This window comes from Aethalodelphis obliquidens, unplaced genomic scaffold (genome assembly GCF_003676395.1).
Source record: "Aethalodelphis obliquidens isolate GAN/ISIS:26980383/991018 unplaced genomic scaffold, ASM367639v1 scaffold3, whole genome shotgun sequence".
NCBI classification, from domain to species: domain Eukaryota; kingdom Metazoa; phylum Chordata; class Mammalia; order Artiodactyla; family Delphinidae; genus Aethalodelphis; species Aethalodelphis obliquidens.
In genome coordinates, this window is record NW_020837947.1 from 74766863 (window position 1) to 74783562 (window position 16700).

A 16700-nucleotide genomic window follows, 5' to 3' on the forward strand; every position below is an offset into this window, starting at 1 on the left:
AGGGCGGGGGAGGGGCGCGGGCGGGCCGGGGCCGGGGGCCGGGCTCACGGGGCGTCCTCTCCCCGCAGCTGCTGCCCCGGCGCACCGACTGGACCGGGAAGGAGCATCCCAGGACCTACCAGAATCTGGTGAGACATTCACGTCGCGGAGCAAAGAAACTTTTCCCCGAGTCGAATAAAAATTGAATTTCCCGCAATTTTTTTACAGAGACAAAAACTTGGCCCCAGAACCTGAAAGCTCCGAAGGCCACGGGGAGGGTTGGGAGGCCGGCGCGGGGGTTGCGGGGGGCAGTGGCCGGGGAGACCCGCACCCCGGGGCCGCAGGGGCTGCCGACAATTTATTTGTGATATTTTGTTAATGTGCTAGAAATAAAGATACGTCATGAGTGTTGTGCAGTGCAAGGCCGGAGGAGGAGGGGCCGGCGCGCGCGTCCGTGCGGGCGCGGGGGCGCGCGCGAGGCGGCGGCGGCGGCGGCGGCGCGAGGAAGGAGGGCGCGCTCGCTCGCCTGCTCGCTCTGCACGCGCGCTCGGCTCGGCTTTCTCCTGCCGCACACAATAGCTGGTGACTAACTGCTCCGAAGTGGCATTAGCATTTCACAAGCCGCCTATTCAGCCGCTGCGGAACAGTGGCAAGACGTTATTTTTTTTCCTCTTCCGTTTCTGTGGCTTTCCTTTACCTTCAGAGCTAGGTTTTTTTTTTTTTTTTTTTTTTTTTTTTTTCCGTCGGAGGGGTTCGGCCGGCTGATGGTCGTTGGCCAGCGGGCGCATCTTGCATCTACGGAAGCTTTTTTCGCAGAAGTGTAAAGCGTGTAACACCCTAAAGCCAGAAGTTTAACAGGCTTTTTTTCATTTTGCTAATTTTCGCGTTAGGCCCCTCGTTAAATTAAAAGCTGCTATTGGAGGCCCCTGAAGAGTGTTGATTTTTTTACACGTACACTTACTGTGGAGTGGCGATTGGCAAGTAAAAGTTTTTCAGTTTTACAGCGGGATGTATTTTGTTAGTCGCTTGAAAAATACCTCTCTTAATTTTGTGGGTTTCCGAATTGAGTATTTTAGTCATTTCTGAAAATTGATTTCTAAAAGTGGTCCTGACCCCTTGAGTGTTGTGAATGGAACAGTGGGGTATTTGTATTCGGGAGTTCTGCTTTTCGTGTTAATTTCTCCTCCTCTGATTTAGGTTGTATGCGTATGTGTGTGATGTGTGTGTTAAAGCAGTCACTGGGGCACATCGAGCCTTTGAAATTTATGCAGTGCATTGATTTTTCGGAGACATGTTTGCAGCTGATGTTTTAAGATAGTTATAATGTTACTTCAAGAGGGCTTCTGAAAGCATCAGGAAGTTTCAGCTAGCTTTGAACGCCTTCAGCGAGATTGAGGAAGGCATGACATGATTTTTGATGGCTCCTGTTTCATTTGCATATAGAACATCTAACTTTTGTGTCTAAATGTGTTATGATTTAGTATAGGTTGTTGGTAAGTGCTCACAGCTATTGAAATAAGCAAGCGTACTTAGGTTTAGTTAAATGAATAGAGAGTTAACAGCGCATTCATTTCCATACTGTTAGTTTTTCAAGTACGTAGTGATTTCAACTAGTCTTATTCAGTACTTGGCTAAAATGAATGGAGTTTGAAGCAAACTCCAAGATTCAATAACAGCAATGTTTAATTTTTAGGTTTGTAAATACTTGACAAAATCTTAAGTGGATTTCCATGTATTTCTTGTTATTTAAAGAATTATCATAAAGATAATATTCCATTTTTAAGAACTGGACAGACAGAACTTATCTTTGCCTCTCTTTTAACCACACCCATCTTTGCGTTTTATAAAACCCCACAAACCCCAAGTCACTAAAGGTTGCTGTATTCTTTTTAATGTGGAGACTATTGGTAACGCTATTTTTATGTCTTTTAAATGAAGCGGCCAATGGTATCTGGCCAAATTATGAAAATGTCTAGTCCTTGTAGGAATATCATTTTGTTTTCCAATAAAAACAGGGTTACCAGTGTTTTTCAGCTTTTTTTGAGCGAGTTTCTTACCTCTCAAATATTAGTAAAATGAGTTTATATTCCTAGTCTCTTTATCAGACTTGACTTAGGATACCATAAGCAGTGTCTTTATCAGTGTGTTATTTATCAAAATCCACCTATTTTGTATGGAAGTGTCTTTTCTTGCTTAGAGTGTTTTCAGACCTTTTTACCAGAGCAGTCATGTTGGCACGCTCATGAGATAGTTAAGAATTCTCATTAGACTTCAGGGTTCTCTGGCTCATTTTCTCATTTCGTTCGTTCAGCATATTACTCACTCTGTATCAGCTGGATCCGAGGCACCATTTGAGGTACTTTCATACCCATCGAACTATATATCGAGGTGTGTGGTATTTGGTTTAATTTTGTTTGACTTTTGGTTGACATTTAGTTAGCCCTAAAGATATTTTAGAACACTAGGTATTTAAGTACGTTTTTGTTTAATAGTAGGATTTTGAAATTTTATGGTGAGCTAGGTGAGCACATGCAAAGTCTCTTGTACATCATTCTCTGTTGTCTTAATTTATTCCTGAGACTGAAAAAAAGTTTTATTTTGTGTCCTATTAAATTTAATTTACATAATGTTGGTTTGAAGATTATTTTGGTGAGTGAAGCCAAAGTAATAACTATTGTTTGTAGTTTCAGTAGTGTTTACCTCTACCTGGAAATTTTGTTGCTTACGTTAACCGATAAATTGGGTAATATTTTAAATGGTTTTAAATGGGAGAATTTGTATGTCAAATTGAAATTTTTAGAGAACCTCAAATTACAGCTATTTAGGATAGGGTATAATATTTGTATTTGTGAGCTTAAAACAAGCATAGATCAGCATCTGCAGTCAGGCTGCAGATAAAATCACAGTGGTTGAGTTTTGACCAAGCAGAAAGTGGAGTTTTAAGAGCAGTTTAAAAGTTTACAGAGTTGAAATAAACGTATTATTATTTTTTTTAAGTGTCATTGGTAAAGGTATTGTTAAACAGGATTATGGTTATTGCTGTCTATCTTAAGACTTAAAACATTTTTAAAAGTGGATGGAATTTGATAGGAAGTTAAAGGGTTTAAAAATTTCTTTTGGCTCAGTGGTATATGTTTAATCAGATTTTCTATTTTTGAAAAGTATGAGGTTGCTTTTAAAGTAAAAGGGCATTTTTTAAGCTTTCATTAGAACTCTTATTTTTTTAAAAGGAGTCAAGCGTAAGGAGGCAACTTTACAGAATAAGAAAACAACTAATTTTTGGACAAAGAGAAAGCTTTGTCATTTATTTATTTCTTAGTTTGAATAGTGAAATTAGTTGGTTTATTAAGTTTCGCTCTCTAGTTGTCACCTTAAGTAGTGGCGACATAATTTAAGTTGCATATTTATGAGATCTTGAGGCGGAATTTATAAGCGTTTTTTGCCAGATTTGGGACTCTGATTACATTTCTTGCCTACGAGGCATTATTTTCCAAAACTGTGTTCTTGTTTTGCTAATCTGTTATGATATAATAATTATTATTTTTTGTAGTGGTGTTTGCTTTTTAAAAAATGATTGCACTTTATTAGAAATCTTTGTATTCAAGGGAAAGGATTGGGAATCAGGAGACTGCGGGTTGTGATCTTAGCCCTGCCTACAGTTAGCCTGCAGGTTAACTTCTGGCAAGTCAGGAATTTCTCTGGGCCCCTGTTATCTCTTTCTTGTCAGATAAGCGAATTGAAATCTGATTTTTGACTAGAAGTCGCAATGCATTGTTTCTAAGAGCTCAACTTTTTCATTTTGGAGTTTCATTATCTAAAACACAGAAAAGTAGACTTAGACAAATCATGCATTTTAGTAAATTGTATAAATGCTTTTTGTAGTGCTGTTCTTAGTTTGTAGAATCATTTCTCCTTGAAAAGAGGAAGATTTTTGAGACACAACCACTTTGTAGACTACCTCTTTATAATTAATATGTTTTCACCATGGTTTAAGTACTGGTTTTCATAAATTATTGGCCGTCTTAAATTCAGAGATGAATAGGAACCATAAATAGGATTTTCTTAAGTGTTTATTTAGAGTATGCTGATTAATGTGAAAGTTAAGGTATAAAACCTAGGAGACCAGTTTTAGAAAAAAAAAAAGATAACATATTAAATGTTTTTGAATCAGGGATTCCCATTCCCATTAAAGATAACATAGTACTGTCAAAATTTAACCAGTATCGATTTTGGAGGGGGGTGGCATATAATGAATTAAATGTGTAGTAGACTTATCATTTCCTTTTTTAATAGAATATCAGTGAAATAGTAAGCTTTGCTTGGTAGTCTCCATAACACGGTTTTCGTGTCTCATAATCATTATAATGAAGAAAAAATGTTAGGCGTGAAGGGAATAGTACATATTGATGGGCTGAAGTAGGCAAATCTTCATCCTTTCTTATACATGCAATTATTCTATTGATACTTATACCATTATTTTAAAGAGTTTGAGGCATTTACAAAAATTTTAAAATAAATACCTGTTAAATTCTTAATACTCCTGAATAATTGTAAAGTGGCATGAATATAAAGGGGAAGTTGGATTATCCCCTCCCAAACTGCACAGTGGTGTTTTATGATTGTTATGAGGCAGAAAAGTACTGTCGGAGTCTGTTTCCCGATCTGTACAATGGGTTAATAATAGCTCCTACTTTGTAAGATTATGAGAGTAAAAACTGACTGGTACAAATCAAATACTATGTAAGGGTTTGTGTTTGCTATTATCAGAACTTTAGTAGTAGTAGAAAGGTTGTTCCTACTATAGCTTTCTAACATTTTATAAAAATTTAAGAAAAAACATTTTTATTTCAGAAACAAGTATGCATAACTTTCTGAATATAGTAGTTGCCATATAAAACCGGCTGCTTAAAACTTTAGAAGGTACTAGTAGTATAGTTACTTTGTAGATTCAAGTACAAAATAATTAAGCCTAAGATACAAAGAAAAAAGTATAGTAAATACCAAAAATAAATCATTTTTAAAACATTGTGGGTAGATTTCTAGAAAAATTTTGTTGGTCTGTATAGTGATTCTAACTATGACTGTATTTGTGGAACAGTTAACATTAAGAAATGTTTGGGTGGTTGAAATATGCAGAATTGATTAGACGATATATGAAGCTCTTTCTTTTGGTAATGATCAGATGGCACTTAGGAATATGTGAAGGGAGCTTGGCTGTTGCATCTGGTTCCTTCTGTACAGAGATTTTTGTAATTTAAAATCATCACAATAGTTTGTAGTTTTGGAAATAGGAGGAGATACTTTGTTTTGTAATGTGGCTTAAAGGTATTTCTGTTTTAAGCAGAGTTTTAAAAGGACCGTTTTGAATTTATTCTTAAGTGAGTATTTGGTTAAATAAATCCTATGAATGTCATTTAGTCCATACAGAATTTCTTTGTCAGATAGACGAGTTTTTTGTTTCTTTTGTCTAGAAACTTTTCTCACCTCTTGCAGCCATTCTTCTTTTTCCTCAATTTTGTGGTTATCTATCATATCACTACAGAATTATAGCAAATAAAATTGTATTTTACCCAACTTATTTTGGACAATACCAGGTAGGTGAATTTCATTCTTACTAGTAGTTTCCACATAGAAGTTTTAGAATTCATAGAAAAATATCCCTAGTACTAAGCAAAGTGGCCATTAGTTAACAGAGTACTAAGTATATACATTTAGAATAATTTCGTATTTTAATGTACTTCCCTTTCAGGAAAGAAAGTCAAGCATTAAAATGAGTGTATTAGAGGAAAAGATTTTAACAGCAAATTTGTTTAGAATACTTCAGTTGCTTTTGTAATTGTACTTAAAAGTGATAAAGACTATTATATAATAGGAACCAAATTGAAAATTCTGGAAGTTTTAAATGTGTAAAGTTTCTGTCTTGTTTGTGAGAACCTCTGTTGTTGACATATGAGTAATTTGTGAAAACAAATTATTTTGGAATTAATAAATACGTTGTTGAGTATATGGAATATAGAGGAGGGTAAGCATTTTTAACAGGTTAGGGAAAATGAAAATTTTTTTTTCATTATGGCATTTGAGAATTCAGGGTACTAAAAATAAAAAATTGTGGTATTGAAATACAAAAGTTTGAGAACCTTTGGTCACTACGGAGCAGACATTAGATGTGAAGCCGGTCCACCTTTAGTTATTTGCCTCACACACATGTACACACGTATATGCACACACACAAAAGCGGCCTTATTTAAGCTCAGGGATCACAGATAATGAAAAGGATGGTTGGATGAGAAGTTTTTGATATTAGGAAAATTGGGGTAGCAACATTGGTGTAATGCAGTTTCTGCTTTAGTTAAAACTCATTTAAATTGTAAGAGGAGAGAGATTTGTAGTATAAGGCTTAAGTTATTCATGGCAACATGGGTGATAGCAGCCTGCTGCAAAGGAAGCACATAAGGAATCCGTTTATTCTGGGCTCCAGATGGCTGTGGTCACAGTAGCATGACCCGTTTGGTCTCTGTCTGGATAAAGAACAGGCACATAGCCTGTCTTGGCAGAGGTTATAGTATAAATGCAAAAAATACTTACCTTTACTTGTGTCACTTGATTCTGGTTTAGTTTTGGGGTGTGGAAGTACTAAATTCTAGTCAACTTGGAGAAATATGCATTTTCTGAAACAACTTTACACTGCCGTTATATGTGTGATGTTAGTTATTTTGAGTATGGTGTTTGAAACTGAAACATTACTAAAAATGAAACTGATTGTTCTCTTAAGATTATTTATATTGGCGTTTTAAGAATAAACAGTTTAAGAATTTTTAATCTTAAAATTAATAGACAATAACTTTTTCAACAGAATCATAGGTTTAAGTTTTAAATTATACTTTAAGTAAGATAATGTTTTAAAGAAGATTTCTTATTGCACAGATTTTGCTTAGCAAATTTGACTTGATTTAAAAACAGAACTTCAAAATGTTATTTTATAAAGTTAAACTTTGTCATTTTGTTGTGTTTTAAATTATTTTTTATAGAGCATCTTTACTTTGTGGTTTGTGGAAACCTTAATTCTGGATAGAGTTTTGGGTTTTTTTTTAAACAAATATAGTCAAATTGTAATGAATAAAATTTGGAAGAGCAATATTGCATTTTATTTATTTGACAAATATGTATTGATAATTGCATTGATAATTCTAACTGAATTATTATCTAAATGAATTCTTAGGTGGTTGACCAAATTCTGAATATAAGACAGTCCTTTGAGCATGTTTATTCATAGTTATTAAGAGTAAATAGACCACCAAGATTAATTTTGAGACTTAGTAAGATTCTATATTAATTTTATTATACTCTAAGTACAAATAAGTCATAAGCTTGTAAGAGTCCTAAGAATTGTTACCCAGCTTAGAAGATTTGACTTGAAAAATGGTTACATGGGTTTTATTTAAGTTTGGTAATCATAGAGCCTGTTTGACAGTGTGGGGGAAACTAAAGTTGAGAGAAGGAAACTATAGTGTTGTAGAAATAACACTAAACTCGGAATCAGAAGACCTCGGTTTGATTACTGTTTCTCCTACTTTCTAAATGTGTGACCTTAACCTTTGGGCCTCAGTTTTCTTTACCTGTGAAATGAGGAAAATACTTAACCTTATTTGCTTGTGAAGATAAATAAATTTTGAGCATACTTGGCACAGAGTAAGTATTCCATATTTTTTTCCTATGTGGAAAAACTATTACAGTTTTAAAAAAATGCTCAGAAAATGTAAACTTGTTTTAAAAAGTGTAGATATAATTTAACCTGCACTTCGTAATAATGGTAACAGATTTATAAATTGTAAGTTTAGAAGTTTTGAGAATTTTAGGGACTGGATTTTAGTAATAGGCCTTATAGAGTGATTAAACAGTGAATAGTGTTTTTAAAACTTTATGATTTTGTTTATATGCTAGAATAGACCTGAAAATAAGAACTATATTCCATGAAGCTGACCTTTTAGAGCTCAGAACCATAGTAGGAAGCAGAAGCAACTAGCCTATCAAATCTGAAAAAAATTGTGAGAAAACAGATGTGGGAGATCTGAAAAACTGTTTTAGAACCAGTCAGGTGTTTGGGACCTAGGGATAAAGTAAAGAGCCTGGTCAAATCAGATCGTTTTGGTGCCAAACATTAGGTGGATCTTATTTTCATTAGGACTTCTTAATTACATCCTAGAGGAAGGACTGGCATTTCTAGGTCTCACAGGTAAATCAAGTAGTTGGAATGAATATATTGATCTAAGCTCACTTTTAAAAGGTCCTTAAAAAGATATCCAGGTTTTTGTTCTCTGTTTAGGTCTAGAAGGATTTTTTTTCAACATGAAAGGTCAACTTCTAAAACATTTCTTTCTGGCTCACTTTAATGCATATGTTGAAAACTATTCAAAATGTCTAATTTATAGCTTGCTTGCACATTGATATATACATATATTTGAGGCAATAGGTACTTTGGAGGGGAGGTAGGGGACGGGCTGTATGATTGTGGCTCTGGAGTTAGATTGCCTTGGTTTGTCTCATCTCTGCCATCCACTAAATGTGTGTGACCTTGGGAGGGTTCTTTTATCTTTTTGTGCCATCATTTCTTTATTAATGGGAATAATAATAGAACATACCTCTTACGGATATTAAAATCATTAACTCAGCTTTTTCATGTAAAACAACAATTACCACAAGGCCTAGCATTTAGTGTGCAGCCAGTATGTGTTAGCTATGTTAGTATTATTAATATTCATCACACTTTACCATTTGGTCATACTTTTTTGTGTTGAATATCTTTAAGAGCTTGAAAGCAGCTCTGGTCCTGAAAAGTAATGGACATATTAGAATTGAGAATGTCAAGTTTTGTTTTGTTTTTCCTTAATAATAGTGTATGGACAATTACTGAAAATCCAGATATAGACATTTTTGGATAAGGGATTTTATTACAATATTGTTTTGACTTTACCTTTTAATTATTTCCTAGTAAATTAAAAGTTCATTCAGACTAAAAAGCTTAAGTTAATATTAAATATACAGGGTTCTTAATAATTTGAAAATTAAAAATCACATGTATAGCCATGAATGAGCTATTTTAATTTTTTAAAATTTGTTTTTGTTTTTACATTTTAAATATTGACCATAAATACATGGATTAATATTCATGAAGAATAATGTTGAGAAAAAGATAGTACCAAAAAATAATTTTTATTCATTTTTTAAATTATGTATTGGGGATGTGTGTATATATATGATGCATCTAGGAATGAAAGCTGATGGTCCCTGTTCTCATGTAGTTTACGGTAAAGTGGAGAAGGAAAACATTAAATCATTACATTGTTAAAGGTATAATCACGAACTGGTACATGAATTAAGGAAAAGTCACCAAAGACTGTTCACCTAAGATAATGTACCTAAACTGAATAGGGTGAAGGAAAACAAAGGAAGTTCATTGAAGGGAAGATCTGAAGCAAATAGAAGAGTTATCTGGGCAAGGGGACGTGGGGAAATGCTGAGAGTATATACCACATGGAAAAGCCTGACAGGAGAGAGTGCAGGTAAAGAACCTGAAAGAAAGCCAGTGTGTCTAAATGTGGAAAGAAGTGGGGTCTGGAGAGTGTAGGGCTGGGAATGTGCCAGATGAGGCAGAGAAATAGTAATGGACTGTACATGTACTTCAGGGCTTGTAGACCATGTTAAGGATTTGGATCTCCAGAGAGCAAGGAAAGCCTCTGGAGTGCTTTAGGTAGAGGTGACCTGACCAGATCTCTGTTTTGGAAAGAGCATTCTAATTGCAATATAGAGTATAGATTTGAAGGAGGTTGTAGAAGGCATGAGTGGATGTGGGAAAGATGAGAGTTTATAGCAAAGATGATTTGAACTTGGATTGTTATTATGGAGATAGAAACGGGTAGATGGGTTTAAGGCTAGGAAGGAAAAATTCATTTGGAGTTGGTGACTGCTTGGATATTTGGAATGAGGTGGGAGGGAGGAATGAACAGTGAAAAACGTGACTTCTTGATTTTAGGTTGGTTAGATGGTGTTGCCAGTCACCACCGTAGGGAACTTTTTTGGTGGTGGTGGGTTGGCATGAGCATCATGAGTTTACTTTTGGATATGTTGAGTTGAGGAGGCTTTGGGACGCCAAGGAGGGGAGTCTTTTAAGAAAATCTGATGTGCAAGCCTAGGCTATAGATAAAATTTGGGAAGCTTTGCATAAAGATTGTTCAGGGAGAGAGTGTAGAGTGAGAATAAGAGAGGGTCTGGAACTGGGCTCTTGGATCTCAGACCTTAAAGAACCTCACCCTTTAATGGCTAGATAGAGAAGTCAGTTTTTTCCTGCATATTTTCATATATTCATTTATCTAATAATTAAGCACTTACCTGTAAGTACTATGTTAGGTACTGGGTAGACAGGTAAACAAGTTCTAATCCCGTGTGTTCTTAGGTAGGACATGGATAAAGTAAATTGGCAATTTTAGTATAGTGCAGGGTCTTATGAACCCCAAAACAGGGCATAGTAGTGGTAGGGCCTATATGTGTTTTGGGGGGGGGAGGGGAAGGGCATCATAGCTATCATTAGATTCCTCCTGAGGTCTAGGTATCAAAATATATTAAGAACACTTAATATGGTATGATAAGTACTACAGAGTTCCGGGGAGTGGGGTAAAGGAATGTTTGGGAAGGAGTTTAATGTGCTGTGGAAACACAAAGATAGAATGTCCCCAAAGAAGAGGCAGAGGCAGGTCATGGAAGACAGTGAGGCATAGACTGACATGAAGGAGAGTGAGGTGTGGAGCTGCAGGGTAAAAATTTCTAGCAGAGGGGTCAGTTTGCACAAGGTCTCAAAGCCAGAAAGCATAAAATTCTCTCTCCTAACTTTAAAATGAAAGTTGATTTTGAACAATTGAAATATACTAGATAATCAAGGAAAGATTTAGTTGGAAAAAGTGGATTCATAATATTTTATTAAAAAGATACAGTTCTGCAGTGAAGATTTTCAGGTTCACTACCTGAATTGTATTTTGCAAGAAGACCCTAAAACAGGATCATCACAAAACTAAAGTTAACAAGTAATGAACTTTCTCGTTAAACACTTTAAAAAGAATTCCAATCAATTTTAAAAAGTCACATTAGAATAATTATCATGTACAAGTTTGAAAGTCGAAGGGACCCTATAAATATTGTAGACTTTTACTTTAAATTTTTAAGTAAATTATTTTAGGGAAGATTACAGTATAAATACAATTGTAAAATTTTATATTCTGCTGTATTTTCTTCTGAATGCTTTTTCTGTTTAATCATACTAGTGTTTGAAAAAGTATGTTTTGATTCAAGATGATAATATTAGGGGAAAAAGGATTCTGTAACTAAAGGAGTTTGTGAAATAAACAAAATTGAAAAGATATATCAAGATTTTTCAGAGGCTTTAATGTCATTGTGCTTTTGTGACTCTCCAAAGCTTCTCCAAAGAGAAGCGTTCTCCAAAGAGACGTAGTATGTATAATTTGTATTAGAACTTCTTTTCCAGAAGTATTCATTCTACCAATAATTATTGACCATCTGCTATGTGTGAGACTATTATTTTAAATTATCTTTTCGAAGTGTGGCAATATGGCTACATATTGTCTCTGTGATAGTATATTATGATAAAAATTAAGGTAGGTTCCTCTTAATTGGCTTGAGCTTAGAAGAATGAATATCAGCTAATTCTTTAAAAAATATCATTCACAGTCTTTTGCAGTTAGAGTGTAACAGATACTGCAAGATGGAATGATTTAATCCCTCACTTCCCCCCAAATCTGTCTTACCATAAGGAATTCATACTAAAATTGCCATTACTAAGTGGACTTTTCTTTTAAGTTGTCGTGTCTTTTTTAGGCTATTCTTGGCTATGAAATTTTCTCAGACTTTCCTTGTTATTTATTTATTTATTTTTAATTGAGGTGAAATTGACATACAACATTATTTTAGTTTCAGGTGCACAACATAATGATTTGATATTTGTATATATTGTGAAATGATCACCACCACACTAGTTAATGTCTGTCACCATATATACTTCAAGCATTTTTTTCTCGTCATGAGAACTTTTAAGATCTCTCTTAGCAACTTTCAATTATGCAATACACTATTATTACCTATAATCGCCGTGCTCTTCATGGTGGCTTGAATGTTTTATAACTGGGAAGTTTTGTACCTTTTAACTCCCTTCATCCATGGGAGTGGACGAAATGTGTAAAGGGAGTCAAAAGGTACAAGCTTCCAGTTATTTTTTAAAAAAGAATCTAAGTGAATTTGAGTAGCAATTCTCAAACTTCTTCACCTCAGCACCTCTTCACATTAGTAAAAATTATTGCAGTCTCTTTGTTTATGTGGATTCTAATCTATTCATATTTAACATTTAAAAATTAAAACAAATTTTAAAATATTTTTATTCATTTAAATATAATAAACTCATTCCATATAAGTAAAATTTTTTTATAACATAATTATGTTCCTAAACAAACCAAATTTGTGAGAAGAGTGGTATTGTTTTACACTTTTGGGGATGTTTAGCGTCTGGTTTAATAGAAGGCAGATTCTTACATCCACATCTACATTCAGTCTGTTGGAACATCACATGTCATGTGGCCTCTGAAAAACTCACAGTACACTCATGAGAAAATGAGAGTGAAAAAGCAAATAACGTCTTCATATTATTCATAATTTTTTTTAAAATTTTTTGGCCGCACCGCGTGGCATGCAGGATCTTAGTGCCCCCGACCAGGGATTGAACCCATGTCCCCTGCAGTGGAAGTGCGGAATCTTAACCACTGGACTGCCAGGGAAGTCCCTATTCATAATTTTTACCTGAAAAATCCCTAGGGGTCCACAGAACACACTTTGAAAACGGCTGAACTGGAATATTTCGGTGCTACACTGAGAAATTTTTTGTAACTTGATAGCCTAAATATAAGTGAAAAAATAGTGTACTTTTTTTTCTGATGTAATTCTCTTTACATTATTATGCAAATATTGTCTATTTACTAAAGACTTCCAGGATGGATAATAAAAATATAGCATTTTATATCTTGGTTTTGAATGTTAGCATAAATTAAGCAGTACTTTGAAGTTGTTCCAAAAAGTGCTCAAACTTTGTAGTCGGTAGATTTATAGTCAAAACTTGTTTCATTTAACAGTTGGAATTTGGCCTTTCTCTCTGTGAGGTTTTTGGTATAAATAAATTATAAAATTCAGCATAGAAATCATGTTAAGTGTTTTTAGATTTTATAATGAGAACATGAACTATCAAGTTTCTTTAATCCTGAACTATTCTGGAGATTTTTAAAAAATGTTGAAAATACAAAACGTTTATTATATTTGTAGTTAGGTGATTTTTTGTTGTTTGAAGTTTTTGAAAATTGTTAAACTGAAACATACCATTTTAGGGTATAATGCTGTAGGTTTTTAAATTGTTCAGTATTTGCTTTGACTAGCATCTGTTAATTTATAACTTGCTGTATTTAGGTAACATTAATTCTTTAGCATTTTTCCTCCTCAGTGGGGCAAATCATGGTTGGGTAGCTGTTTTATTCTGTGAGTCAAGTGGTTTTACAGAATAAATGTGAACTTTTCCCCCAAGTAAAATGAAATGTTGACTAGCCAGAAATAATTACCATATTTTTTAAAGTTTATTTACTGTAAAGAATTGTATCACTTTATTTAGCAAATATTTTATATGTCTTTCACATAATAGGTGAAATATTACAGACATTTAGCACCTGATCACTTGCTGCAAATATGTCATCGACTAGGACCTCTTCTTGAGCAAGAAATTCCACAAAGTGTTCCTGGAGTACAAACTTTATTAGGAGCTGGAAGACAGTCCTTGCTACGCACAAATAAAAGTATGAAAAATTTCTATTAGAATTTAGATTTTTTTTCCTCACTTTTCGTCTTTGTGTCTTATCTTTGTATCCATTAAAAATGTATGTGTTTAATAGGCTGCAAGCATGTTGTGTGGAAAGGATCTGCTCTGGCGGCATTGCATTGTGGAAGACCACCAGAGTCACCAATTAACTATGGTAGCCCACCCAGCATTGGTGAGTTGTTTGAGTTCATTACCAAGTTGATATCCTCTCGGTAAAGAGCTTTTGAAAATAAAAATGTTTTTACTTGCTGCGAAGTCAGAGAATTTCATATTATGTACGTTAGCGTTCAAAGAGGAAAAAGCTCTCAGAATTTTTTTCTTATGATAGTAATCTATAGTGAAGAAGTCATAATAATGTGTAATTATGGATTGTATATATTGTACCTATCTAAGCTAATTAGTTCATTGGTATTTTTACAAAAAATTGTTTATTAAGATGTATATCATTAGGCTGATTTAATGGGCAACTGTTACCATAATACAGATTAGTTGTACTGATGGAAAACAAAAATAGTTTTGTTATTTTTATGAGTAGTCATGTTTTTTTTTTTGGCTTTAAAATTTCAAAGGAGGAAAACTGATGCAGATAGGTCTTCCTCTTGAAATGGCCTCTAGATTCATCCCTTTTACCTCTACTATGAAAAGGCCCTTGTCTTTCCCGAATTACTATAGCATCCTTCAAACTAGTATTGCTTCCGGTGTCTTCTCCCTCTCTCCCTTTCAGGTCATACTGCATAACACTGTAATTTTAATCTTATTTAATATGTCACTCTTCTGCTCAAGGTGGTATATGAGGTAGCTTATGCTATTTTAATGGTGTTGCAGTTCCTCTACCACCAAGTCTATACTTCTGACTTTCAGAGACCTTCATGTTTTAATCATAGCCTCCTCTCCTATCCCTACCCTCCTGCCTAGCCAGAAATGTTATTCTCCCTCTTTCTTCCACCTATCCAAATTATACTTATTTCTTCCTTATCTGGATAATTACAGTCAGTATTACTGTTTTATAATTCATCAGTATTACAGTTTTGTATAACTTTCATTTAATGTTTATATAGAATATCTTTTTCTGTTGTTTTATTTTCAACCCTTTTGTATCCTTTTATTTTCCATATCTTAAAAAATAGCGTAGAAGTTGTTTTTTAAAAATACAATATGACAAATTTTGTGTTTCACCTGGGACATTTTGTCCTTCATATTGCAATTATTGATATATTTGGGTTTAAATCTAACTGTTGCTGGGAAGATGATCTCTTTTTCTCTGGCTGCTTTTAAGATTTTCTGTCTCTCGTTGGTTTTCTGCAGTTTGACTGTGCTGTGTCTTAGTGTCAGTTTTTTCTATTTATCAGGCTTGAGATTTATTAGGCTTCTAGAATCTGTAATGTCTTTTGTTGGCATTGGAAAATTGTCAGCCATTATCTTTTAAAATATCATGTCTGCTTCATTCTCTGTTCTCTCCTCTGGGACTCCAGTTAAACAGATGCTAGACTTTCCCACTTTTTCTTCTCTCTTACCCTCTCTTTTACGATTTACATCTTTTTCTCTGATGCATTCTGGATAGTTTTCTTTAACCTGTTTTCCAAAGGTATGCTATGTTTGTATGGTGGGTAATCATGGATGATGTTTTTTTTTCAACATACAATTGTCCTGGTTAAATAATGATTTCTGTATAGTCTTACTATAACGAACAACTATTAAAACAACAAAGGATTTGAGACACTAGAGTTTATTTTCACTTGGAACATTATGCTAGGAGGTTGAACAGTTTTCTTGAAAGAAGGGGAAGGTAAATTTAATAGGAACTTCCCCTCTAGGGAAAAGTTTATCCTCTTTTTGAAAAAATGCATATAATAAGGGGAATATGTTACGTTGTTCTTTCAACACATTGTCAAGCAGCCCTGTGGTAGGCAATGAAAGTGCAAAAATGGTTGATAGTAAATAACTTCCCTCTTAACATTTGCTATGTGAGTAATTACTCTGTTCTAGTCACTATTCTAACCATTTTCCATTTATTTTCTTTTTTAAAACCTTAAATGGTCTGTAGGTAGGAAATATTCTTACTTTACAGAGAAGGAAATTGAGGCATGAAAAGGTTTGGTGACTTGACCAAGGTTACACATTTAGTGAATCGTGAAGCCACAGTGACTCCCATCATGCTATGCCTTATTCTCAGTTAGCTAATAGTAACACTTGGCTACTCAAGAAAGTTGGTATTAGTCACTTTTTGGAAAAAGATACCAAATATTTATAAAGTCAGATAAAAAATTTTAGGCCAGGTCATTTATAGTCAGATCAGTAAATATTGCTGACATGGATATAGGGGATGTAAATATGGCAAAAATATCTTGAGTTTTGTGTCACATCAGAGTGACACAACTGGTATATTGAGGTAATATATTGAGGTAGTAGAATTAATTACCAGGCAGGTAATTGTACCTTTCTGAAAGAGTTTTATTTCATTTTTAAAGTTTATGATAAATTTTCTTCCCATTCAAATTTTCAGGAAAGTGTTCTTTATATTTAAAAAAACACCTGTACTAGAATGCCAGTTTTACCTGCTTTCTTGTTTTATACTCACACATAGTTTTTGACATCTCTAAAGAGAAGCTGGACTAATCAAAACGACTCTACTTATTAATAGTCATAGTTTAGTGTCATGTCTCGTCAGTTCACCTTGGTGACAATCTTGGATGTCCTGTCATTGCTATAAAAGTTTGACTAGATGGTAATGGAAAGAAAAATTCAGTAGGCTTTTTGGCAGAATAGTTTGCCTGCATAGTGATACAGTGTATCGTTTCAAGTTATC

At 34.3% G+C, this 16700-nt stretch overlaps 1 protein-coding gene across 3 annotated transcripts in view; it reads left to right on the forward strand.

Moving 5' to 3' along the window:
• Positions 1–16700, forward strand: part of PHIP (PHIP subunit of CUL4-Ring ligase complex) — a 127424-nt gene that overhangs the window by 881 nt on the left and 109843 nt on the right. For all 3 annotated transcript variants that reach the window (XM_027092035.1, XM_027092037.1, XM_027092042.1), the window contains exons 3-5: positions 67–128; positions 13721–13871; positions 13968–14066. In XM_027092035.1, the coding sequence (XP_026947836.1) occupies positions 67–128; positions 13721–13871; positions 13968–14066 (312 nt within the window). The remainder of the gene's footprint in view (positions 1–66; positions 129–13720; positions 13872–13967; positions 14067–16700) is intronic.